The sequence below is a fragment of the Marmota flaviventris genome, chromosome X, assembly GCF_047511675.1.
Source record: "Marmota flaviventris isolate mMarFla1 chromosome X, mMarFla1.hap1, whole genome shotgun sequence".
NCBI lineage: Eukaryota > Metazoa > Chordata > Mammalia > Rodentia > Sciuridae > Marmota > Marmota flaviventris.
Genome location: NC_092518.1, coordinates 51426512 through 51453758, shown reverse-complemented (window position 1 = coordinate 51453758; position 27247 = coordinate 51426512). Strand labels below are relative to the sequence as shown.

The following is a 27247-nucleotide window of genomic DNA, read 5'->3' as shown; positions in this document are numbered from 1 at the left end:
AATTAGTGTCCCTGACCTTGGTCCATTTTCCCATGCCCTTTCATTCCAGTCATTTTTATTACAAAGAATAACTCCTGCCTACATTTCTAAGTGCTCCTTGAGAACAAGTTGAGAACCAGTGATCTAGGACTAGGGTGAAGCTCCAAAAGTATCTCTTAGCAAGAGCTAACATATTAGGGTTTTCAGTTTGAAGTATGTATCCCTGGGTTTGTCCTAGAACTGACATGAGGAAAAGGGGAGGGCAACTTTCACCTAGGCATTTGTCCAGTATATATTTCATAAAGGGAGAATCTTCTCTAGTTTCTTTTTAAAAAATTTGTTCTTTTTAGTTATACATGCCAGTAGTTTCCTTGTTTTTTGACAGTCAACAAATGGTGGTACGTTTGAAAGTGGTGATCATCTATGCTGCCTGAATCTGTCTTTACTATTCCTACAGGGGAGGCAATGCCTGTGGCTAAAAAACCTGGCAGCACAGTGATTGCTGGTTCCATTAACCAGAATGGGTCCATACTTATCCGAGCAACCCACGTTGGAGCAGACACAACCCTTTCTCAAATTGTCAAACTTGTGGAGGAGGCACAAACATCAAAGGTAGCTTAACCCCCGCAGTAGAAAAAGAAAAGTATTTTCCTTAAAGCCTTCTCCAAGTAAATCTTGTTCAAGATTTTATATTTTCTTTAATTATTTTTGTTGAATGGTTATGGAGTTTATTAAGATATTTCTATCTGTGCTAACTACTGAAAAAATTTTCTGTATTCAGTATCAGGAAAGGAGACTTTGAGATAAAATAATAATTATTATTGTTATGATTTTTAATTCTAGGCTCCTATCCAGCAGTTTGCAGACAAACTCAGTGGCTATTTTGTTCCTTTTATCGTATTTGTTTCCATTGCTACCCTCTTGGTATGGATTATAATTGGATTTCTGAATTTTGAAATTGTGGAAACCTACTTTCCTGTAAGTGACTTGGAACAACTCATTATGCAAAACCATTTGTGAGTCTTTTGCAGAAGTAATTATGTGGACATAACTTATAAAATTACCAGTATGGGCTGGGAGTATAGATCAGTGGTAGAATGCTTGCTTACCTGGCATGCATAAGGCCTGGCTCCAAAAAGAAAAAAAAATGGGTAAAGGGTATTGGCTGGGTATGGTGGCACATGCCTATAATCTCAGTAGCTTGGGAGGCTGAGGCAGGAGGATCATGAGTTCAAAGCTAGCCTCAGCAACAGTGAGGCACTAAGCAACTCAGTGAGACCCTTTTTCTAAATAAAATACAAAATAGGGCTGGGGATGTGGGTTGAATCTTGAATCCCCAGTTCCAAAAAAAAAAAAGAAAAATTACCACTACTCTAGTATCTACTTCTCTCCAAGGAACATGTTTTAAGACCCTACTCAGTAGATGCCTGAAAGAGCACAGATAGTACCAAACACTATATATATAATTTTCATTCATATATATATATATATATACACACACACACACACACATATATATATGAATGAAAATATATATATATATATATATGAATGAAAATTATATATATGTGTGTGTGAATATATATAATATACACACACAAATTTAATGCCTTTTTTATATTAACTAAGTACTTATCGTGTACTGTGACTATAACTTTGCAGTTTGATATGCAACTAGTTTAGCCTGTATTATTTTTCTTCCTTCACAGTTTCACTAGTAGATGATTCATTTTTATAGTAGATCTTAGCAACCTGAGCATAATTTTTTTCTTTCCTTATTGTCAAGAACTTTCACCTTTTCACCTAAAGGAAGCACTTATGACATCTCTTTGTCATATTCAAATTGTCAACATCATATTGTTGAACTTTGGGGACATTATTAAATAAAAGAAGGACTACTTAGTCTGGGGTTGTGGCTCAAAGGTAGAGCACTCACCTAGCATGCATGAGATACTGGGTTTGATCCTCGGCACCACATAAATGTAAAATAAAGATATTGTGTCCACCTAAATCTAAAAAATAAATATTAAAAGAAGAAGGACTACTTGAACACAAATACTGCAATACCTCAACAGTTGTTCAGATAACTGAGAGAAAGCTACTAAGTGACTAATGGGTGAGTAGTATTTAGCATTGATATGCTGAGCAAAGGGATAATTCATATCCCAGTGGGACAGAATGAAATTTCATCAGGCTACTCAGAATGGCATGCAATTTAAAACTTACATATTATTTATTCTATAATTTTCATATATATAATCTTTTTTTTCTTGTACTGGGGATGGGACGCAGGGGTTCTTAATTTGCTGAGGCTGGCTTTGAACTCGTAATCCTCCTGCCTCAGCCTCCCGAGCTTCTGGGATTATAGGCATGTGCCATCATGCCTGGTTCCACCTAATATTTTTGGATCACAGTATTCTCAAACTGCTAATAACTCAAACCACAGATAAGTGGAACCTACTGTATTTTTAAGGGGATGGAGTGGGAGACTCATGAGAATAAACTTGCTTTTATATAAACATAAAAGATTTCCTTTTGGAAAAAAATTTTCATTATGCTTTGTGATTTTTCCAAAAGGAAGTATTGAACTTTTGCATTTTATACTTAGTCTTGTTTCTGGCGTGATTTTGTTTTCACAAAAGACTATATAGATACATTAGAAAAACTTCAGATGATCTCTAAAGTTTGTTGTTGTAAAGTGATAAAGTAGACTTGCTCTGTGCCTCAAATTAGGTATATAAATTTAAATCACTTCTGTAATCTTCCATTTTCTTAGCTATACAATAGAGATAATAATACCTACATTGTAGAATTATAATTAGTATTAGTTAAAACATAACATATGTGAAAACATACATATATGATATACATGAAAGCGTAACACTAGATATCTTTGAAAATCTTTTCCAATTTCATTTCTATATAGATCTATTGTTGGATGAATATTTAAGAACTTAGTTAAAAACCCTAACACTTTAAGAAAGATTTACTTTGTTTTATTTTTTTAAATGCCATGCTGTACACTGTTTTATACTTTTTGTCCCTTCAGTTAAAGAAAAAGTAAAAGTAGGTGTGGGGGCACACACCTGAAATCCCAAGTAACTCAGGGGGCTGAGGCAGGAGGTTTATGAACTCAAGGCTAGCCTTAGCAACTTAGTGAGGCCCTGAGCAACTCAGATCCTGTCTCAAAATAAAAAAGGGCTGGGGGTATAGCTCAGTGGTTAAGTGTCCCTGGTATAAAAAAATAGCTGGACATGGTGGCACATGGCTGTAATCCCAGCAGCTTGGGAGGCTGAGGCAGGAGGATTGAGAATTCAAAGCCAGCCTCAGCAAAAGCAAGGCACTAAGCAACTCAGCGAGACCCTGTCTCTAAATAAAATCTAAAAAAGGGTTGGGGATGTGGCTCAGTGGCTGAGTGCCCCTGAGTTCATTCCCTGGTACCAAAACCAACCCAAAACAAAACAAAAAATAGAATCATAACAACTGTGTATCTATTTTATGTTTCAGTCATTAGTACATCATATGGGTACATCATTTATTGGTATAACATATGTGTACATAATATGAAAATATTTGTTTAAGCTATCCATCTTGGTTAAGTGCACAATTAACAGTAAGATTATTGGAAGGGGGCTAGGGTTGTGGCTCAGTGGTAGAGTGCTCACCTAGCACATGCAAGGCAATGGGTTCCATCCTCAATACCACATAAAAATAAATAAATAAAATAAAGGTATTGTGTCCAACTACAACTAAAAAAATTTAAAAAAAGATTGTTGGAAAATATTTTAGAATGTGTGTTCTTCAGGAATTTTTCTCATGAATTCCGTGGGTCCTCAGAGATTTTGCCTAAAACTGCTAATCATATTTCCCCACATGAGCACTCGGTGTTACTAGGAGCTCAACTAGGGCATAAGCTCAGTTCACATTGTTACATCTGAAAGAATTTTGTTGAAATATGATTTAAATACCTTGACATGCCAGGTGAGTTTTTTTCATTGTCTTTAAAGAATAGTGTAAAAGGCAGATTTATGATCTTTTTTTGGTGTGTGTGTGTGTGTGTGTGTGTGTGTGTGTGTGGGTGTGTGGTGCTGGGAATTGAACCCAGGGCCTTGTGCATGTAAGGCAATCACTCTATCAGCTGAGCTATATCCCCAGCCCCAGATTTATGATCTTAGCATGCAGAGGACTAGAATTCTATTTGTTCAGAATCACATTTATTGAGAATCATGCCCCATGTTTATAGCTATTCCTGAAAGTTCATAATATGAACACTCAGTCTTCATATGGGGAAGAAAAAAGAAAGAAGAAGAAGAAAAAAAAAAAAGAAAAAAAGTGGAGTTTTGTCTTCTTTTATATTCACTCCATAGTTTGTAATGCTGGAGTAATAAAAAATGAAATCTTGAGTTTAGTACTTATTTATCAGTTATGTCACTATTATATTCATGAAAGAAAAAATTTCTTACTAGTAACCAAAACATATATGTTGGTATCTAGGTAGGATATGTAACTTTAACATTGTTGTCTTATTTAAACGGGCTAAGCTTTGTTTCTTTGCTTTTGAACAGCTTTAAATCAATTAACCAAAATTTATACCTTTCTTCTAAAGGGCTACAATAGAAGTATCTCCCGAACAGAAACGATAATACGCTTTGCTTTCCAAGCCTCTATCACAGTTTTGTGTATTGCATGTCCCTGTTCACTGGGACTGGCCACTCCAACTGCTGTGATGGTGGGTACAGGAGTAGGTGCTCAAAATGGTATACTTATCAAAGGTGGAGAGCCATTGGAGATGGCTCATAAGGTAAGGCAGTTCCCAGAACTACAAATTGCCCCATCCAAACTTGAGAAGAGAGTCCTAAATTATTTCCACGTAGTTCATAAGCTGAGTTTTTTCTTGGACTGTTCTGATGGTTGAGGTAGAAAAGTGTTTTGGTTCTGCTTCAGATTGGCTTTAGTTATTGAAGATCTCTAAAAATACTTCAGATTTATTTTCTTAGAGCAGACTGATGTGGGAAACCTGTAGCCTTATACCAGCTCAGTCTAGACAAGTCTTTAGGGCAGGAAGATGGAATAAGTATTTACTTGGGAAAATTTGCCAAAGATTAGCAGGCTTCTAATGCATTTGTGTGTGACCCCCTGTTTATGTTCTTCAGCATTAACTTGCATCTGCCTTTACAATGCACTTTCTTTGCCTTTGCTGCCACCAGCTGGCAGTTCTAAGCCATGACTTCAGAAATATAATTGTGTCCCTGATCTGTCTCATATTAGGATTTCATAATCTCAATTAAGGCTATTTGACTTCAATTAAAACCACATTTCATTCATAAATAAATAAATAAATAAATACACACATTTCTACTAATATGAGGATATAAAGTATATACAGATGCATGCAATAAATATAGAAGAAATCTGGAACTGTATCTAGCCAGTGAATACAGGCCATTTTCACAGAAATGTTTTTATTTTGGTATAATTCCAAATTTAAAGTTGCAGGACTAGGATAGAGAACCATACAACCTTTGCTGCAGGTGATGGGCACCTTTCTGAAGAACAAAGACACTCCTTTATGTAACCACAGTACAATTATCAAAATCAAGAAATTAATATTGATATGATACTATTATCTACACCCATGTTCCAGTTTCCTCAATTGTCTCAATAATGCCCTTTATAGCTATATTTTCTCTTGTCCAGAATCATGCTTTGTATTTAATATTCATTTCTCTTTAATCTTTGTTCCTTGAGCTATTGTTTTTCAAGGTTCTTATCTTGCGTTTACAGTGAGGTGCGTGTGTTCTGGAATTCCAGATTCTTCCCTTTTCCATTGTGGGCTGAGTTTCCCACTTTGGTTCCCTGAGCTTTCTCTTCTCAGCCCAAGTCTCAAATCAAGCCAAAGCAACACAGCTAGTCTTTACTGGCACTCATCGCAGCGTAATTACTTAACTATTTTCTTATAATCATCTGTATACTGCCCAGATTTCCCCAACGGATCTATAATTCATTAGTATTGAAAGCCTTTGTGTTTTCCCTGGAGGCGCCAGAGGCCTCTTAATTACCTATTAACAGTCAACCCTTAACAATTAGCTCTGATTGTTTAATCATGTATTCTCAGACATTTAGCAGTATTAAACAGTTTTTCCTTTTCTTTCCTTTTTGTTTTCCCAAAGACCATGAAGTCAAATTAAGTCAAAAGTCAGTCTATACAAAACAAAATAGTAATCTGTTTGTCAAAGTAAGTATTTTCTCATTTCTGGAAAGGTGATGTTAAGGATTATCAAGTCATAGATGCATTGTATTTTTAATTTTCTTACAGGTAAAGGTAGTGGTATTCGATAAGACTGGAACCATTACCCATGGAACCCCAGTAGTGAACCAAGTAAAGGTTCTAGTGGAAAGTAATAGGATATCACGTAATAAGATCCTAGCCATTGTGGGGACTGCTGAAAGTAACAGTGAACACCCTATAGGAGCAGCTGTAACCAAATACTGCAAGCAGGTATGATTTTTTTCTCTTTTACAGTCACTCCTGCAGAAACTACACAAGCCAAATCTAGACTGGTGTTTGGCTATAGTTTAGCTATATAGTTGATAGGAGGCTAAAAGACTTGTATTTTTTCATTTAACCATACATGTCTTATTTTCTTCACACAGGCACATATAAAGAAGAAAACAAAACTCAACTATAATCCTACCACATAGATAACCCCTGTTTACACTAAAAATTAAAGTAGAAGAAATATATATTTATGATAGGAAAATTCAAATAGTTCAGTGAATTACATAATAAAAAGCGAAAACCCCATTTCCTTCCCCCTTCCATAATTTTTCTCTCCAAAATTTAACAGCTGTTAATCTCCTCCAGTCATTTTTAATGACAACTTTATTAAGAGATAAATCATATAGTATAAAATTCATCTTTTTAAAGTACATGGTTAATAATTTTGGGTTTATTTACAAAGGTGTGCACCTGTTAGCCATTTTTTTTTAAAGAGATAGAGTCTCCCTGTGATTCCCAGACTGGTTCCTAATTCTTGGGCTCAAGTGCTCCTCCTGTCTCAGGCCCCTGAGTAGCTGAGTTTATACCTACAGACCATTGCATTGGGCTCATTAACCATTTTTAGTGCATAAACAAACCTATTTATATTTATCATTTTTCAAAACTTTACATACAAAGGCCATACAATGACCAGTCTTTGATACCTTGCTTTTTATTTGGTTACATGAATTTTCTGTATCATATTGTTTTTTTTTTTTTTTTTAATATTTTTATTTTTTTTTATTTATTTTTTTTTTAATTTTTTATTGTTGGCTGTTCAAAACATTACATAGTTCTTGATATATCATATTTCACAATTTGATTCAAGTGGGTTATGAGCTCCCATTTTTACCCCATATACAGATTGCAGAATCACATCAGTTACACATCCATTGATTTACATATTGCCATACTAGTGTCTGTTGTATTCTGCTGTCTTTCCTATCCTCTACTATCCCCCCTCCCCTCCTCTCCCCTCCCCTCCCCTCCCCTCCCCTCTTCTCTCTCTGCCCCCTTTACTGACATTCGTTTGTCCCCCTTGTATTATTTTTCCCCTTCCCCTCACTTCCTCTTGTATGTACTTTTGTATAACTCTGAGGGACTATTCTGTTGTATGATTGATTTTTTTGGCTCTTATAATGTACACTGTACATCTTCATGAGCTTTTGTAAGTCCATCTCTGTTAAATGCCTCTCAGTGCAATTGCTAGATCAAAGGATGCTTGCAATTAAATTTTGATGAATATTAGAAACACCTATATGATGAATATTACCAATGCCCATATAAGAGTTTCTACCAGATTATACCAGCACCCAAAGTTATGGCTGCTCATTTCCCTACATTCTTACCGATATTTTTGTTCCAATTTAACATGAAAAACATTTACTTGTTGATGCTTTGCTTTGCATTCTTTAATTATGAGTAAGGTTGAACATTTTTTATGTTTATTGGCCATTTGAATTTGTTTTTCTCTAACCTGTCTGTATCTTTTGCCTGTTTCCCCATAGGTCTGTCTTTTTCTCATTGATTTGTATAAATTCTTTATTAATTATCTCTCATTCACTTTACACTTAAAATGTGACAATTTTATCACTGGTGTTGCCATTTCTTCATTTGTTCTTTCCTCTTACTAACTGGCTTCTTTACACTCAAATCAAACGACAGGATGAAGATATAAAGAGCCAGGAAACAATGGTGGCCCCCAGAATTCTTTAGGCTTACTAAGGACACAGAATGAGATGATAGTGTACTCTGGTAATTAAAGGCCCTGTTCTTTATTACCCTTTGCCCTGCACTGAATAGAAAACCTGACTTGATTGCGAATTAAAAATTTAACTTGTGATTCTCTATTGGAAATGGCAGAGAATAGCAGGGCTTCCATATTTTCTACAAATTTGAGACAGTAAAATTAAAACAAAGGATTTTGAGACTCTCCTGTAACTTTGTATGTTATACTCAATGCTCTGTTTCTTTATTCTTATCAAAATCCACTATCAAGTAGGCAATGATACATGACAGTTTTATTCAAAATACTTAGAATTCACCAGGAGTATTCTTGGATCTTGCTAATGGATGACCTTGGATTGTCAGATCAACAGAGGAAATTCTTCTGTTTCTATTTGTTAGGAGCTGGATACTGAAACCTTGGGTACCTGCATAGATTTCCAGGTCGTACCAGGCTGTGGTATTAGCTGTAAAGTCACCAATATTGAAGGCTTGTTACATAATAATAACTGGAAGTTAGAGGAAAATAACATTAAAAATGCATCCCTGGTTCAAATTGATGCAAGAAATGAACAGTCATCAACTTCGTCTTCCATGATTATTGATGCTCAGCTCTCAAGTAAGCTAATTTTTCTTTGTAGTATAAATAATGGTGCAGTTATGAACAAATGGCTAATTTTATAACCCTGAACTGTTATATAAGAAACAAAGTTTGGCATCATGATTTCATTCTCTCTTTACTATGGGTCATATGATATCTTCACTCAGTTTACTTAAGAACACTTCCTAACTGTTTTCATTGACACCACTATAGGGTGGTCAGGTCTAGTTTTAGTTGCTTTTCTGTGATCCTTCTTTTATTTCTCACTATGACTATTCCCCACTGCAAATTATTGTATTTATCAAATAGAAAATTATGGTTCTCGGGCATGCATTCTTTCTATTTTTGCCCAAATTATTCCTTTTTCATAGGAAGAGATGTCCCTTGTCTTGCCTAGCAAATTCCTTCATCTTTGCTCTAGATTCTATGCTCTCTTAATTCCTTAGGGACTTACCTTTCTCTGTCATATTCCATTGCTTCTCCATTTTCCAACTCTTTTTCTGTAGTAGCTTCTTGTCTATAGGCTTCCATTACCACTCCAAAATCTGTATCTTTGAATATTCCTCCCATCAAAATCACTATATTCCCATCTAGACTCTTTCCTTTCCTTTGTATCTAAGCTTTGAGAATGAGTAGGCTCATTCATTGAATTCACTTATTCAATTCAGAATCATGCCTTAGTTCATTGTAATCTGGCTTCCATTCCATCCATACTACTGAAACTATATTTTCTAGGTCACTCAGAGCCCTCTTCAGTGGTCACTTTTCATCTTCATCCCATGTGACTTCACTAAGACATTTGATGATGTTTATTCCTCTCTAACACTCTTTCCTCCCTTTATTCCATGACCCTGCTTTCTCTAGATTCTCTCTCATATCCTTGGCTGTACCTTGTAATCCTCCTTTAATTCATCTTTTCTTCTGCTTTCAAATATTGAATATCCTCAGGAATGTATTTGTTTTTATTTTTTTCATTTTTAATACTTTCTCTGTACAGTCTCATTCGTGCCTATTATTTATTCCTCTACTTACAGGCCTTCACTACCACTGTAAAACCTGTATCTCTGGCCAAGGCCTATTTCCTGAGCTTCCCACTGATCTTTTTTCTGCCTCTAAAACATGATCTATCCACCTAAGTGTGCCATTACTTCTCCACCCATTTATTCCTGAGCGATTTTGCTAACATGCAGATATGATCATATCATTTTCTGTCCCATGACTCTTTTATAGTGGTTTATGACCTATTTTGTGAATCATGAATCTTTTGGAGGAATGTAATGAAAGCTATGGATCTATCCTTTACAATATGTTCGTTATAAGAGGTTCATGTGTATCCTTGAAGCCCATCCATAGATCTTGGTTAAGGATCCCAGATTTTGTGTGTGTATGTGTGGTGCTGGGGATTGAACCCCCGGGCCTTGTACATGCAAGGCAAGCACTCCACTCTACCAACTGAGCTATATACCCAGCCCAGGATCCCAGATTCAATGGTTCTTTCTCTCCTTAGCTCAGAGTCTCTGGACTTTGTTCAAGATCTATTCCCTGTGCTATGTCTCCTGCCTCCCTATATCACTCATTTTGTCTTTTCCATTGTTCCACATGTACTCTATGTTCCATCCATACCTAACTACTTAGTTTCCTCCTTACAGTGTGTCATTTCATGATTATTAGATAATTTCACTTACTATTTCCTCTATGTAATATTCTTACACACAAATAGCATTTACCTGGTGAAATTACGATTACCTTTCAAGACCAAGCTCACTTCTTTCTTCACTGACTGACATATATTGACAGAGAGAATTGCTTTTCTTAAATAATAATTGTACTTAATCTCCATTTTTGCACTATATAGACTACACAATAATTATTTATACACCAGCCATCTATACTAGTCTGTGACTTTTTATTATTTGTCTGTGGACTTCTGTAATCAAGAACACGGATACATAGGAAACCATTCAACAGTTTTTGTTGAGCAGATTGTTCAAGGCACTAAAGAATCAGCAGAGAGGGCTGGGGGTGTAGCTCAGTGGTAGAACTTGTGCTTAACATGTGGAAGGCCCTGGGTTAAATTTTATTTCTAATTCAATCTATTTCTCTCTCTCTCTCTCTCTCTCTCTCTCTCTCTCTCTCTCTCACACACACACACACACACACACACACACACTCGCACTCACACGAGAACAGAAAATATAGTATGATGGAGATAGCGTGCCATGGAAGGAAATGAGCAGGGAAAAGGGTATGGAGAATGCTGGGATTAGTGGGTACCATTTTTTTTTGTGGTGCTGGAGATTGAACCTAGGGCCTTGTGCATATGAGGCAAGCACTCTACCGAGTGAACTATATCCCCAGCCCATGGGTACCATTTTTATATAGGCTGATCAGGGTAGGCCTCACTGAGAAGATGGTGTTTGAGCAGATACCTGAAAGGGTTGAGGCATAAAGCTATATGAATATCCATGACATAAGCATTCAAGGGAGGAGGAATGGCAAGTATGAAAGCCTTAAGTCAGGAGTGTACTTGATTTGTTTGAGGAGTGGCAAGAACAGTATGGCAAGAGCAGAATAAATGAATTGGAAAGGGGTAGGAGACAAGATCAGAGAGGTAGTATGGGACTAGATCATGTAAGGACATTGAAAAGACTGTTTGGGGGCCTGGGGATATATAGCTCAGTTGGTAGAGTGCTGGCCTCACATGCACAAGGCCCTAGGTTCAATCCCCAGCACCACAAAAAATAAATAAAAATAAGGAGTTTGGTTTTTACTCTTAGGAAGCTATTTAAGGGTTTTGAGTAGAGGAAGAGACAGAATGTGACTTGATGTTTTCACATTGTCACTCTGGATGCTCTGGTAAAAATACACTATGGAGATAAGAGTTGGGGGCAAGGGTAGAAGCTGGAAAATGAGTTGTTGGGCTGTTACCATCATCTAGGTTCTGATTCTAAATGTGTCGTGAAGGAAGAATTGAAAGATTTTTTTCACAGGTTGCATATCTGGGGTAGGAGAGAAACCAGAGTCAAAATTTGTGTTGTGGTTTGTGGCCTAAGCAGTTGGAAGAATGGAGTTACCCTTTAAATAAGATGAGCAAGACCACAAGAGAGGTAGTATTGGAGAAATGATCAGAAATTAGTTTTATACATGTATTTGAGTACCTATTAAATGTTCAAGTGGAGATGTCGTATACATGAAAATTTCTGGCTACAGGAGTCAGAAATAGGCTGAGTCATACATATAAATTTAGGAGTCATTTGCTTATAGATCTGTGATGTCCAGTACAGTATCCACTAGTTATATGATACTATTTAAATTAAGATTTAATTTAAAATTTAGCTCTTCAATCTTAGTAGCCCCAATTCAGAGCTCAATAGTCAGATGTGTGGGTTAGTGGCTACTATATTAAACAGAGCAGATACACAACATTTCCATAATTATAGAAAGTTCTTTGGACAATGTTGATATGAGTAGTATTTAAAGACACGAAACTGGATAAGATCACAAAGGAGGTGCTAAAGTCTGAACCCCAATGCACAACAAATTAAGAGGTCAGGGAGATGAGGAGGGATTAGCCAAGACTGAAAAGTGCTGAACAAGGAGTTATTCCCAAGAATGTGGTGTTCTAGAAGCCAAGCAAATAAAGCATTTCCAAAAGGAGGGAGTAAACAACTGTGTTAAATGCTACTAATAGGACAAGTAGGATGATAGTTGAGAATTAACCAGTAGGTTTATTAGAGTAAAGGTCACTGGTGTAGGGTGTAAATGATTCATTGGAATAGGAGAGGCAAAAACTTTATTGGAGGGGCTGGGGGTGTCGCTTAGTGGTGGAGCACTTGCCTAGCCCATGTGAGGCACTGGGTTTAATCCTCAGCACTGCATAAAATAAAGGTATTGTGTCCATCTAGAACTAAAAAAAATCTAAAAAACTTTATTGAAGTGGGTTCATGTAAGAATGGGAGATATGAATTGAAGACAGTCAATAAGGAACACTTGAGAAATTTTGCTGTGTATACAGGCAGAGAAATATGGTTGCTAAAGCAGTAGGTGATATTGAGAGGGGTTTTTAAAGTTAGGACAATGTGCAGCAGAGATAGAAAAGGAGAGGGGAGAATTGTTGGAGAGATGTTCTGAAATAAGCAAAAGAGGGGGATCTAATGCACAAATGGAGAGGTTGGTCTTAAAATTTGGAACAAAGTCAGTTTATAAGAATAGAAGGGATGGTAATTTATATGGACACAGGAGGTGCAGATCACTAGGCTAGATAATGAGAGCTTGTGGAAGTTGTCTTTTAATTGCTTCTATTTTCTTTCTGAAGTAGGAGCCAGAGTTTTCATCTAGTATGAGAATGGGGGAGGAGAAGCTGGAGATTGGAAAAGAGAGGATAAGGTGTAAAATAGTCACCTAGAAGAAATGGAAAATGAATGACCTAAGGAAATATAGATGAACTTCAAGACAGCACTAAGGGCTCACTTAAAGTTAGTGGTTACAAGTTTAAAATGAATCATTAACATGGTGGCATATTTATGTCCAACATTCAGCTACTGATGCACAATAAATATTTTGAACTTAATTGAATTGCTATGGAAGGTCAAACAGAAAGCTTCACCAAGAAAGTGACATTTGAATTGGCTCTTGAAGAATACAATGAAGTTTACTATTTGGAGCAGAGAGGTAAAAATATTCAGGTTAAGGTAGCAAAATATACAAAGGCCCAGAGACATGGAAGAGCAGAACATATTCCCAGAAAATTTGAAAATTGCTATTCCAGGTTGTATTCTACCAAAAATATGCTGTACTTACTACAAGATTAGACAGGAAGAACTGGCTTCATAGAGTTTCTATAAAGATTACATGAGCTCACCAAATGTTATTTCTGTACTTACTTTCAGATACTTTTAATACTCAGCAGTATAAAGTCCTCATTGGTAACCGGGAATGGATGATTAGAAATGGTCTCATCATTAATAATGATGTAGATGATTCCATGACTGAACATGAAAGAAAAGGTCGGACTGCTGTATTGGTGGCAGTTGACGGTAAGGTTTTCCATGAGTATGTTGTGATTCACTGTTGTAATCTCAGTTGTTTCATGTGTGTTTTGGGTATTTTGGGGTCTTTTTGTTTGTTTTTGTTACTGGTGATTCAACTCAGGGGTGCTTACTACTGAGCTACATCTGCAGCCCTCATTTTTATTTTGAGACCAGATCTTTTTTTTTTTTTTTTATTGTTGGTTGTTCAAAACATTACATAGTTCTTGATATATCATCTTTCACACTTTGCTTCAAGTGGGTTATGAACTCCCATTTTTAGCCCATATACAGATTGCAGAATCACATCAATTACACATCCATTGATTTACATATTGCCATACTAGTGACCGTCGTGTTCTGCTACCTTTCCTATCCTCTACTATCCCCCCTCCCCTCCCCTCCCCTCCCCTCTTCTCTCTCTACCCCCTCTACTGACCTTCATTTCTCCCCCTTGTATTATTTTTCCCTTTCCCCTCATTTCCTCTTGTATGTTCTTTTGTATAACCCTGAGGGTCTCCTTCCATTTCCATGCAGTTTCCCTTTTCTCTCCCTTTCCCTCCCACCTCTCATCTCTGTTTAATGTTAATCTTCTTCTCATGCTCTTCGTCCCTACTCTGTTCTTAGTTACTCTCCTTATATCAAAGAAGACATTTGGCATTTGTTTTTTAGGGATTGGCTAGCTTCACTTAGCATAATCTGCTCTAGTGCCATCCATTTCCCTGCAAATTCTATGATTTTGTCATTTTTTAATGCAGAGTAATACTCCATCGTGTATAAATGCCACATTTTTTTAATCCATTCGTCTATTGAAGGGCATCTGGGTTGGTTCCACAGTCTTGCTATTGTGAATTGAGCTGCTATGAACATCGATGTAGCAGTGTCCCTGTAGCATGCTCTTTTTAGGTCTTTAGGGAATAGACCGAGAAGGGGAATAGCTGGGTCAAATGGTGGCTCCATTCCCAGCTTTCCAAGAAATCTCCATACTGCTTTCCAAATTGGCTGCACCAATTTGCAGTCCCACCAGCAATGTACAAGTGTACCCTTTTCCCCACATCCTCGCCAGCACTTGTTGTTGTTTGACTTCATAATGGCTGCCAATCTTACTGGAGTGAGATGGTATCTTAGGGTGGTTTTGATTTGCATTTCTCTGACTGCTAGAGATTTGAGACCAGATCTTGATAAGTTGCTGAGAATCCTGCTAAATTGCTGAGGCTGGCCTCAGACTTGTGATACTCCTGCCTCAGCATCCCAAGTCTCTGGGATTACAAGTGTGAGCCACCATACCCAGTGCTTTCTTGCGTATTTTTGAGAGACTTCTGAACTATGTGGGTTATTCACCAGCCCCCTGGATACAAAGTGAAAACATTAAATAACGTATGATTTTTACTGAGTAATTAAAATTTCCTGGGCTAGGGCCCAGTACTATAAAAAAGAAGGGAAAAACTCTTTAAAAATCTTCTTCATTTGTCTACTTTTATTATTTTATTTCTTAGCCTGTTTTAAATAAATAAAAGCCAATCATGGATTTGTTTAAAAAAACCCAAAATAGTTGGGGATGTAAGTCAGTGTAGGTAAAAAATATAGAACAGCCTCACTGTTGCTGAGGCTGGCTTTGAACTCATAATCATGACTCAGCCTCCTGAGCCACTGGGATTACAGGCATGCACCACAATGCCTGGCTTACTTTTGTCTTTTAAATAGAATAAAATAAGTATTTTGCAGTAATTTTTTTTACCTATGTTAAAATGCCAGTTTTAGCTCCATTCACACACCCCTTTTGCTCTAAAAAGAAAAAAAAAAGTATTAGTTGTCAGTTTCATTTGCTTTTAAATTAGCTAAGAAGTGTTTATAGCTATTGGCAAATAACTATTTAAGGAAAGGAAAAGATTATTTTAATATCCAGTAAGGTCTCTCTTTTTGTTTTCCTATTACTACCTTTGTTAGTTACCACTACTTTACTCTGTGAAGTTTTCATAACCAGATATGAAAGTTGATTATAGGGTTAGTGGTATAAAGTCTGTATGAGTTCAGAGACGTCTTGAGTTAAGTCAAGCCCTGAACAACTTTACAAAATTTATTTCTTTCTGAAATGTTACATTAAAATATTATTCTACTTTTCACCGTATTCCAAACTGTCTTCTGCTGCTTCTGTTATTAGATGAGCTGTGTGGCTTGATAGCCATTGCTGATACTGTGAAGCCTGAAGCAGAATTGGCTGTTCATATCCTGAAATCTATGGGCTTAGAAGTAGTTCTGATGACTGGAGACAACAGTAAAACAGCTAGATCTATTGCTTCTCAGGTAATTGGTTTATTTAGTTGTTGGGGTGTGGGCATGTAGTAACTTCTAATTATTCATATATATTTTATTTCCTGCATTCAGATACAAAAAATTCACATGACCTGTTATTTTCATTATCACCAAATAGATTTAGTTGGTTCCTTAAGGAAGGATTAGCATGCTATACTAGAAGGATTTTGAGCTTTGTGTGTTCCTAGTATAAGTAAAAGGGTATTTGCTTAGCTCATTGGATGCTTGAGTGACCCTATACACCAGTTTCTGTTGATGCTTCCTTTGAAATGTTGCTTGTATTCTTCATAGTGCTGTCAGCTTAAGCCAGGTTCTCATCATCTCTTGCCTGAAATATGGCAATAACACCAGACAGGTTCCTTTCTGTTCAGTCCCAAACACCACTAATGGAACCATTTCCTAATGCACCACTTTGACATACCACTTTTCTGCTGACCCCTGCATTTGCCTTACCTCCAACATTTTTCAATCTTTTCTACTTGGGAATGCCTTCTCTCCTTTTCTAATAAATAATACAAGGAATATATGAATACATTCTATATAAAATATAGAAGGATGTAAAGAGTTTGTCACCCTTTTCCCATTCTTTGAAATGTTGCTCGTATGTCTAGTTCTACCCCTTCCGCTTACAAATGCATATATATGTTCATATACAAATGTATAATTCTGGTATTTTGAACATCAAGTGGGATCATTTTATAAGGATTATTCACTAGTTTGTTTTTTTAATATAACTATTCCTTAGAACTTTGTTCATGTCTGAACATATAAAGTTATTTCATTCTTTCTATATTGTTTCATGGAATTCCATGGTATGGATTTATCAAAATTTATTTAACCATTCCCCCAATGATGGACATTAAGGTGAATTTGAAAGTTTTTTTTTGGTTTTAAACAGGCATTAATAAACATCTTTGTATATGTACATGTCTGTCCAAAATACATCTAGATGTAGAATTGTGTACCAAATGATGTGTACACTTAGATAAATGTTGTCAAATGCCCCCCCCCCCCAAAAGACAGTGCCAATTACACACTCAACAACAGTATATAAGAATGCTCACTTCCCATATTATCACTGGATATTATCAGTCATTTAAAATGTAGACATCTGGTGTGTAAAAAAAGAGGACTCATTATTACCCAGTTATTCTTCTGGTACTCAGTATTATTTCTTGAAATGAATTGAGTTTATTTTCCTCCTGTAGGTTGGCATTACTAAGGTGTTTGCTGAAGTTCTACCTTCCCACAAAGTTGCTAAAGTGAAGCAACTTCAAGAGGAGGGGAAACGTGTAGCAATGGTAGGAGATGGAATCAATGACTCCCCAGCTCTAGCAATGGCAAATGTTGGAATTGCCATTGGCACAGGCACAGATGTAGCCATTGAAGCAGCTGATGTGGTTTTGATAAGGGTAAGTCCAATGGCCTGACCTCTGAGGAACATGAAACTACCCTACATGGTCAGTGATAATGTCATAAAATATATTGAACACAGTATTTCTGCCTTAATTCCCATGTTCTTAGTTATTAAGACTATGAGTATTTGAGGTGGGAGTATGGGAAATCTTACCAATTACCTATTGACTTTCTCAATGCAGCAATGTGAGTGAGAATTCTAAGCTTCCAATGTGAAGAATAAGATTTAGGAATATATTTATAATACAGTTATCTTCAGTAAATATTTGTTGAGGTTATTTTAATTATATTTAATTCTTATACCAGCACACAACCCTAAAAGTGTTTTCAGAACCTGGGAAAATTTTCTGTAAAACATCTTCCAAGTCTGATTCAAGTTTTAGCAGTGTCTGAGATTTGTGGTTAATACACCTATTACTGTAAGGTATACATAGTCGTCAGTATACACAGTGTCAAATATAAAAGTTACTAGTAAAGTTAGTCTCTCACTAACATCATAAATATTTCTGTTCTTAGAATGATCTTTTGGATGTAGTGGCAAGTATTGACTTATCAAGAAAGACAGTCAAGAGGATTCGGATAAATTTTGTCTTTGCTCTAATTTATAATCTGGTTGGAATTCCCATAGCTGCTGGTATGTGACTCTTAACTATTATTGCTTTTTACTAAAGTCATTAGAAACCTATTATATTGGATGATTTAGTATTATTAGTTTTTAGCTTAGTTTTTGTATATAACTTGCTGCCATAGTGAGAAGTAATGTTAAAGCCAATATTTTTTTTTTCATTTTTCAGTGGTGTTCTTTATAGTGTAAGAATGTATGAGCATTCTGACAGGTTTCTTTTCCCCTCAACTTTACATTCTGAAAATTGTCAAATCTGCATTAACATCAAAAAATGATACAATGAAAATCTGTGTACCTTTTACCTAAGCTTAAAAATTGATATTTTGCTGCATAGTGTCATCTCTTTTTCCATATATCCACATACACAGTTATTTATTCATTCATTTATTTTTCTGCCAAAGAGAACAGATTTACTTTTTTTGTAAAGCTTTTTAAAATTTTTTTAGTTATACATGGACACAATATCGTTATTTTGTTTATTTATCTTTATGTGGTGCTAAGAATCGAACCCAGTGCCTCACATGTGTGAGGCAAGCACTCTGCCACTGAGCCACAACCCCAGCCCAAGAACAGATTTGCTTTTTATTTTTAACAGTGCTGGGAATTGAACTCCAGGGCCTCGAGTATGCTTAGTAGTGCTCTACTGCTGAGCTACACATCCTCAGCCCCTTTTGTTCTTTATTTTGAGACATGGTCTCACTAAATTGCTGAGGCTGGCCATGAACTTTATCCTCTTTCCTCAGCCTACTAAGTAGCTGGGAATTATAGGTGTGTATCCCCATACCTGGCCACAAATATACTTTAATTTCATTACCCAAACATAGCCATTGTTTGCATTTTATATTTCCTTCCAGTCTTTTTTACACTGTGTCAGTTTTGGTCTAGTAGTATAGTTGTGATTTGTAGCATACACAGAATTTTCAGTTCTTAATACTCTGTTATAGTCAATAGGTGTTATTTTAGGTTTAGAGACCAAATGAGATGGATTAAAGGTAAATGGCCAAGAAATAATAATTTAGGATCATTTAATAAGCATCTGAGAATCTCCTAAATTTAGAGGCCTGATAGGAGTTGGTAATGACAGGAGAAATAGCTATCCATTTCTACTTATTCTCTCTGGTTTTGAGAGACAAAGACATAAAATGACATGAAAACAATTACAAAGCTGTTTATCAACAAGGACATAACAAATGCTAAAGGGTCAAAGAGCAAAAGAACAATCTCAGCCCAGTAAGATTAATTCATGGAGTAAGTGATTTTTAAAAAAACTATACAAGTAATATATGATCACTGTAGAACCAGCAGAAAAATTCAGATAAGCACATAAAAATTTAAAGTATAGTAAGTCTATATTTATCTCCATTATATGAGCAAATATTAAAATGTCTGTCAAACCAAGTGTGGATGAGTTTATAGAACATGAACTCCCATACACTGTTGGAATTGTGAATTGGTCCAGCTCCTTTGGAGAACCAAGGAATATCCACCTAAAGCTGGATCATGTTATCATGACCCAGCAATTTTACCCCTAGGATGTACAATAGAGAAAGTCTCAAACATGGATACAAGGAGACATACAGGAATGTTCACAGCAATTTTAATGAAAAATTGGAAAACAAAGAAAAATTGACAACGTAAATCCTTACCACAAAGAAGATAAAATGCTGAAGAAATATCAAAGAAATCATTTGTGTGTGTGTGTGTGTGTGTGAAAAACGCATTGATGGGGCTGGGGTTGTGGCTCAGTGGTAGAGCAATCACCTAGCATGGGTGAGGCACCACATTAAACAAATAAATAAATAAACAAACAAATAAAATTGTATTGTGTCCATCTCAACTAAAAATAAATAAATAAATAAATAGATAAATAAATAAAATGTTAAAAAAAAAAGCACATTGATGATCTGTTTAGTACTGCCTACTGTAATCCAAACTCATTTTCTAGGGGTTTTTATGCCTGTTGGTTTGGTTTTGCAACCCTGGATGGGATCTGCAGCAATGGCTGCTTCATCTGTTTCTGTGGTACTTTCTTCTCTCTTTCTTAAACTGTAAGTATAATGGTTTGCTCATTCTGTTTTTTTTTTACAAACCTTTTATCATTCATGGTCAGTCTTGACCATGGATCAATAATAAACTCAAGCCATTCTTAATAATAATTATTAAGCAATAATAATTAATAATAATTAGCTATGTAATTGTCACTTCATGTAGTTTATGCATAGTAACCAGTAGCACCGAGATAAAATCTAGTCCGGCTAAAATCTGGTTCTGAGAATAGAATTTCTGATCATTTCAAGCTACCTTCCTAGCAGTGATAACCTTTGTACATTTCATACCAGTTACATCTTCTTTCATTTGTTCATGTAACAAGCACCTTATTCATCACTTGGTTATTTTAAACTTGTATCCTTTTCCATGTGTCCAGTTATAGGAAACCAACTTATGAGAACTATGAACTGCGTTCTCGGAGCCAGATAGGACAGAAGAGTTCTTCAGAAATCAGCATTCATGTTGGAATAGATGACACTTCAAGAAATTCTCCTAAACTGGGTTTGCTGGACCGGATTGTTAATTACAGCAGAGCCTCCATAAACTCACTATTGTCTGATAGACGTTCCCTAAACAGTGTTGTTACTAGTGAACCTGACAAGCACTCACTCCTGGTGGCAGACTTCAGGGAAGATGAAGATACCACATTGTAAAGGCAATAGAGAGCACTGCTATTTGAAATTGTTATGCACTGATACAGCGTTCATGCTATTACTTTAGCTTTTCAAAATATTGTGGAAAGATTTTATGTTGGTCTCATGCTCTTCTTACATGAGGGATTCAATTTGAGTTGCATGTTTCAGGGCATGGGCTCTGAACCTAGCTTTATTTCAAATTAATTTGCAGCATTTTTTGCTTTCTCTAGTGATAGATATGGAAGAGCAGTGAGGTTTACAACAAACCCTACAAGTACAGGTTGCTGAATTGCTGCTAAAATGATAGAATATTTTTTATTTGACCAAAATAGAGGCGGGGTGGGCAAGAAAAGGATAATTAAAAATTTGAAGATTTGAGAGCATGATTTTAAGGATATTTTTGAGTCTGTAATGCTGCCCCACTGGGGACCAATGACTCTCAAAGCACTAATTTTAGAAGGGAAACAGTTGAAACTGTTTAAAAATAGATGTGCCTTATTTATTGTAGTTTTCTTCCCCCTTATCTCCCTGCATCCTTGTCTTTGCAGTTGCTTTCTTGGATTCTCCAAGATGTCTTCTTTTGTTATCTTCCTTTAAGTTAGCCAAATTTCGGTGGTTGTTTCATTGATAAAAATAACTGACAATTTTTCCAATACCTTGTTCCTTTTTAAAAGTTTTTGTAGCTAAAAAGACCTTAAGGGTCTGTAGGGATCCCTGCCTCCCATCTTTCCATTGTTGTAAGAAATATGTTACCTTCTCCCTTCAATCTCCCTAGCTTTGTGCTAGCTTTCAATTCACTCCTGCTGAGCTTAGAAGTTGTTCATTTCAGAAAATTAACATTTTGAGCCTCTTTCATTCAAAAGATTTTCAAAGATTAACACTACTATATTTAATATATACAATTTCTTGGCTGATATATGTAATTTAATAGATTTTAATTATCTTTTATTGTTTCATACAGGCTGTCAAGATGACTTTAAAGTAATGCTATTACAAAAAGCTGATTGTACCAAAAACTACAGTAAATTTGTAATATAGAAATTAGAATTTTCCTAGGCTGTAATATCTTTTAGCCAAATATATACTTTTCTCTTGTTTAAAACATTTGCACTTACTATGTGTGGTGGCACACGCCTGTAATCCCAGTGACTGGGGAGGCTGAGACAGGAAGATTGCAAGTCTGAGGCCAGCCTGAGCAACTTAATGAGAACCTGTCTCAAAATAAAAAATAAAAATAAAAAGGGCTGGAGTTGTAGCTCAATGATAAAGCACCCTGGGTTTAATCTCTGGTGCCATAAAAACAAACAACAGCAAAACATTTGCACTTATATAGTTAGTGTTCTTGGTAAATTTAGGAAATTGTTCCTATCGTCACATGGAAATTCCAGAGTGAGCACCCAGGAGCTAATATACTAGTCAGAGATATGGTACTTACGTGACCATTTAAATTTCCTTGTTAATTGCAAGGTGGATTTCAGATGCAGAATATGTAAATGAAGGTTATTCTCAACATTTTGTTCCCTTTGCCAGAATAATACCCAACACATAGGATTTGTGCTCAGTAAATGTTAGGTTTTTTTTTTTTCTTCCCTTGAGGTCAGTACTAAATATGAACAATCATTTTTATACATGAGAGTCTAAAATCAGGTAGGAGACAAGGTTCTTCCTCTTCTACCCCTTTTCTCTTTTATCCTCTCTCTCTCTCTCTCTCATACACACACACACACACACACACACAGTTTACAACATTATTTCATGCTGTCTTTTCACATTTGGAAAATATGTAATTTCTATACCCATCTTAAAGATAGAACAGAAACTTTTGATTACGGTGCTATTAATCTAGAAAGGCAACCCATTTTAATAATGTATGAATCAGTTTGTATGTTTAGGCTCTTTTTTTAGACCAATTTATGCCATCTTCCATGTTTACAGTTTGAGTTTGAATATTCATTTCTATAATTCCAGTGGAACATCATAACATGACTCATTTCTTCTATAAGAAACAGTTGGTATGACAGATGTATAATAGATTTTTCTTACTCTGGAGCCAAATTGAAAAAAGAAGCCCTCCCCCACACACAGTTGAACATAGGCAGTTAGTACTTTCACTGTGTGTATGTGTCAGTCTCTTGGCCCTATATGCAGGTCATAGGATGTGAAAGGCAATAGCTTATGGTCTGGAAGTAATCAGGATATAATTTCAATTCTTACTACAAGAACAGAAAACATGCTGTTTAGGAAGAGTCCTGTTTTAGATATCTGTAGCCACACTTGAATTCTCTGCTACAAGTCTCCTAAAATCTTAAACTATTAGCTACAGAAGGATGCTGTATTCACAGGTGAGAGAAGCAATTTATGGAGGGGATCAAAATCATTGCTTTCAGTTAGTAACTAAGTAACTAGTTACTAGCGAGAAATTTTATAAGTGTGTGTATCTACGTATTTATTCACATACATATGCAAATTTATATGTATGTGCACATATACATCCATCTATATTATCATCCAGAAGGAAAATGGATTTATATTTGAATTCGACATTTGAATATTTTGAAGTTCTTTATTTGTATTTTCTTTATCACTCTTCTGTATTCACTCAGCAACCATGCCCTCAGTCTGAAGATAACAAGAACACTTTGATATCTAGTGCTGGTGCAGACTCAGCTATGGGGCACCTTAACTTAAATATCCAAAGATGCCTTTTGAATTTCAAAGATTAAAACCCAACTAGAGTATTTAGTGTTGGAGTTTTAAAAAGTATGGTTGTCAGTTGTGAAAATAGAAATGTTATTTTTTCCTAGTTTAGTATCAACATTTTAGAATGTTAAATCTGATGCTTTGTGAACAAATGATTTTATATTGTGCTTTAATTTTTTAAAAATTATACTTTATTCAGATATACAGAATGCTTAAAATAGTACTGTAGACAAGATGTTTCCAAAAATTTAAGCGTGAATATATTTTCTGTACACAGCTTCAAATCAAAATGTGTGTAAGATGATTTTCTTTCCATGATTGTGGATCCTGCTTTAAAATGATTTTTCTGGATATTTATTTTACTTTATTTTGTTATTTTCTTTGGGTGAGGCATCTGGTTACTGGTTATTTTTAAAAGAATAAAAACATTCCTGTTATCACTCCCTTTGGGGCATTTTTTTTGTTTGTTTTCTTTCCTATATTTTTAAAAAAGTATTATTTTACCAAATATTTTTTAAAAATATGCTGGGTGCAGTGATGCATGCCTGTAATCCCAGTGGCTAGGGAGGCTGAGACAGGACGATTGCAAGTTCAAAGCCAGCCTCAGCAACAGCAAGGCACTAAGCAACTCAGTGAGATCCTGTTTCTAAATAAAATGCAAAATAGGGCTGGGGATGTGGCTCAGTGGTTGAGTGCCCCTGAGTTCAAATCCCAGTACCCTCACCCCCCAAAATATGGATTCATGCCTATTTTACACTGTCTTAAGTCCCTCAGTCTGGTATGAGCAATTAGATAAAGCACAAAGCATGAATTCTTGTTCTTCAGTCAAAAGAGCTTCTTTAGTGACATTGATCATAAATTCCTTTTGTAGCCAAAACCAGGCGTCTCAACCTTATGTTTTTAGTTAAAGAAATGTTTTGCTAAATATTGTTAAACATTGTTTGATACCCAAAACAGCAGTGGACGATGTTGTGCAATATTCATCTACTGTAGTCAAGATAGTATTTTGTTTTTCCATAAGCATGTAGTTGATCATGTTTCTGCCGAGGATGTGCCTTCAACTTTATAATTATAGTGTTGTAAAAATGTATTTTTGTCAGTCTCTCTTTTGTTAAATCATCCAACTCTCTCTACCAGCAGTTCCAAATTACTCTTGTGTTTTTGTGTTTGTTTGTCTGCCCCCCCCCCAACTGTTAATCTACAATGTGGCAGGATTGGAGACAGCACTACACATTTGGTAAGAGTGGGAGAGAGGAAATCTATTTTCTTTCAGATTCCACTCAACCTGCCATATCATTTAGTGAGGATGAGAAACAAAGAATCGAATCATTGTTCTCCTGGTTTTAGTAGTCTCTAATACAGTCTCTATAATAGAGTAGCTACCCCAAATGAGCTAAACAGACAAAAGAGCTTTTCTTGCTTTTGGGGCACCTTATACAGTGTGTTTGAAGATCCTACCCAAGATACAGTCCCATACCAAACACTCCTTTGAGTTAAGGGTTTCAAACTTATCTGAGAAATTAATTTCCATTTCTCACCAAATCTGTGGGATTATTCAAGGTGATGAGATAGGACAAAAGTCTCCTTTTTTGTTGGTTTCCTGAACTAATCTTAGAGAAGGATGTATAGTGATTGCAGTATCAGAGCTGGTAAGGTTTCAAAATTCTTTCCAGATCCACAAAACCTTCCTATTGAGGAATGCTTGCTAGGTGAAGGCATCGAAGACCCTGCTAGAATTCAAATAGAGATGAAAGAAATGGAGCTGTCTCTTTCACAAATTTGCCAGGGCCTAACAGCCCTACTTGCTAAATGGCTCTATCTTCACAGGTGTGTCCAACTATTCGTGGGAATAAATTGCAATCGAGATATGAAAGCCTATTTATTTATTTATTTATTTAGTATTGGAGATTGAATCCAGAGCTGCTCTACCACTGAGCTATATCCACAAATTCTTTTAAAATTTCTTATTTAGACATAGGGTCTTTCTAAGTTGCTGAGGCTGACCTTGAACTTTTCATTCTTCTGCCTCAGCCTCCTGAGAGTCTGGGATTACAGGCATGCTCCACTGCATACAACTCAAAGGCAAAGCTCTTTAAGACAAGGTTTGAATAAACTTGCTTGTATATAATGCCACACAGTTTAAGAAATCTGAAAACTATCCCAGCAACTTGGGAGGCTGAGGCAGGATGATCCCAATTTCAAGGCCAGCCTCAGCAATTTAGGGACACCCTGTATCAAATTTTTTTAAAAAATAAAATGAGCTGGGGGTGAAGTCTCAGTGGTAGAGCACTGGTTTCAATTCCCAGTACTTGCCCCCAATCCTGAAAACCTGGAAAAGTTTGAATTATGCTGAGTAGTCTTTGGCATAGTGTACCTATTGCCCTCAAGTGACCCTAAGCTTTTCACAGTCAGCACCCTGTCTGCCCCGCAAGATGTCTGTAAACTGGAATGCTACTGAGATTTCAGAATTCCTTGCTTCTCCTCACCTAGTCAAAATTCCATTTCTTTATTGCAGTTATTATCACCAAGTATAGAAAAACAGATTAATGCAATCCACCCTAAGGTGCCAAAGACCTTTAGTGCTTGCCAGAGTTATTTTCAATAATCTGAAAAGAGTGATTTTCAATCCAAACGACTGTAACTACTAAAATGAAAAATATCAGGCCATGTAAAAGAGGTCATTTTGGGGTAAGTAGACCTAGGATCAGCTCTCCTAGGCTGTTCTTGGTTTTGGTAGCTTTTAACTTTACACTCTTTCGTCTAAGATTTCTTTTAAACTCCTACATCCCCATAATGATGGAAAGATCACTGATTTTGGAGACTGTTAGACCTAGTTGCAAAATAAAAATTCTGCTACTTACCAACTGGGTGGGTGACTATTATTGCATGTAAAGTGAAAACAAACTTAGGTTATTAAAACAAAGTTATCTTACAATTTGGAAGTCAGAATCTGTGATGGATCACAGGGCAAAAATCAAGATGTCACCAGGGCTGCATTCCTTTGAGAGGCTGTAGGGGAGATTTTAGTCCTTGTCTTTCTCTACTTCCAAAGGCTGTCTGCATTCTTTGACTCTTGGCCCCTTCATCATGTTACTCTAGCCTCTCATTTCCATTGTCACACTCTCTTACCTTTGGCTGCCTGCCTCCTTCTTATAATGATTGATTATATCAGGTCTGTTAAGATAATCCAGGGTAATTTCCCCATGTTCATACTCAATCATAGTTGCAAAGTCTTTTTTGCATGAAAGGTAACATAGTCACAGCTTCTAGGGATTAAGTCATGGGCATTATTCTGCCTACAGTAGTGAACATGGACAAGTTAACTTGACCTGACTGAAATTCAATTTCTTCAAGGGCAAAATGAAGACAATAATACCTACCTTACTGAATTGTGTGTGAGGCTTAACAATAATGAGGGAGATATTCCCAAAATACCAAAGACACAGTGGTAAATGGTTGTTGTTTTTTTGGCCTGGGCATAGGGAAAGACAAACTATCCATGGTCACTTGGTTGTGTTATTAGTCTGCAGCTGCCTTAATTGCCAATTTCATATTTTGAAGAGAGCTGTTTTTGCCTTTATGAGGTCCCCAAGTGGCATGATTTGAGGAGCACCAAAACAGCAGCCTACTGGTCTCAAA

At 36.1% G+C, this 27247-nt stretch overlaps 1 protein-coding gene across 4 annotated transcripts in view; it reads left to right on the top strand.

Moving 5' to 3' along the window:
* Atp7a (ATPase copper transporting alpha) overlaps positions 1 to 24698 on the top strand; it is a 143635-nt gene extending 118937 nt beyond the window's left edge. For all 4 annotated transcript variants that reach the window (XM_027922959.2, XM_071606043.1, XM_071606042.1 and 1 more), the window contains 11 exons: positions 437 to 591; positions 823 to 957; positions 4586 to 4780; positions 6296 to 6478; positions 8645 to 8861; positions 13733 to 13879; positions 16032 to 16174; positions 17392 to 17595; positions 18116 to 18233; positions 20170 to 20272; positions 20650 to 24698. In XM_027922959.2, the coding sequence (XP_027778760.1) occupies positions 437 to 591; positions 823 to 957; positions 4586 to 4780; positions 6296 to 6478; positions 8645 to 8861; positions 13733 to 13879; positions 16032 to 16174; positions 17392 to 17595; positions 18116 to 18233; positions 20170 to 20272; positions 20650 to 20926 (1877 nt within the window). In that variant the 3' untranslated portion in view covers positions 20927 to 24698. The remainder of the gene's footprint in view (positions 1 to 436; positions 592 to 822; positions 958 to 4585; positions 4781 to 6295; positions 6479 to 8644; positions 8862 to 13732; positions 13880 to 16031; positions 16175 to 17391; positions 17596 to 18115; positions 18234 to 20169; positions 20273 to 20649) is intronic.
* Positions 24699 to 27247: the final 2549 nt, after the last annotated feature.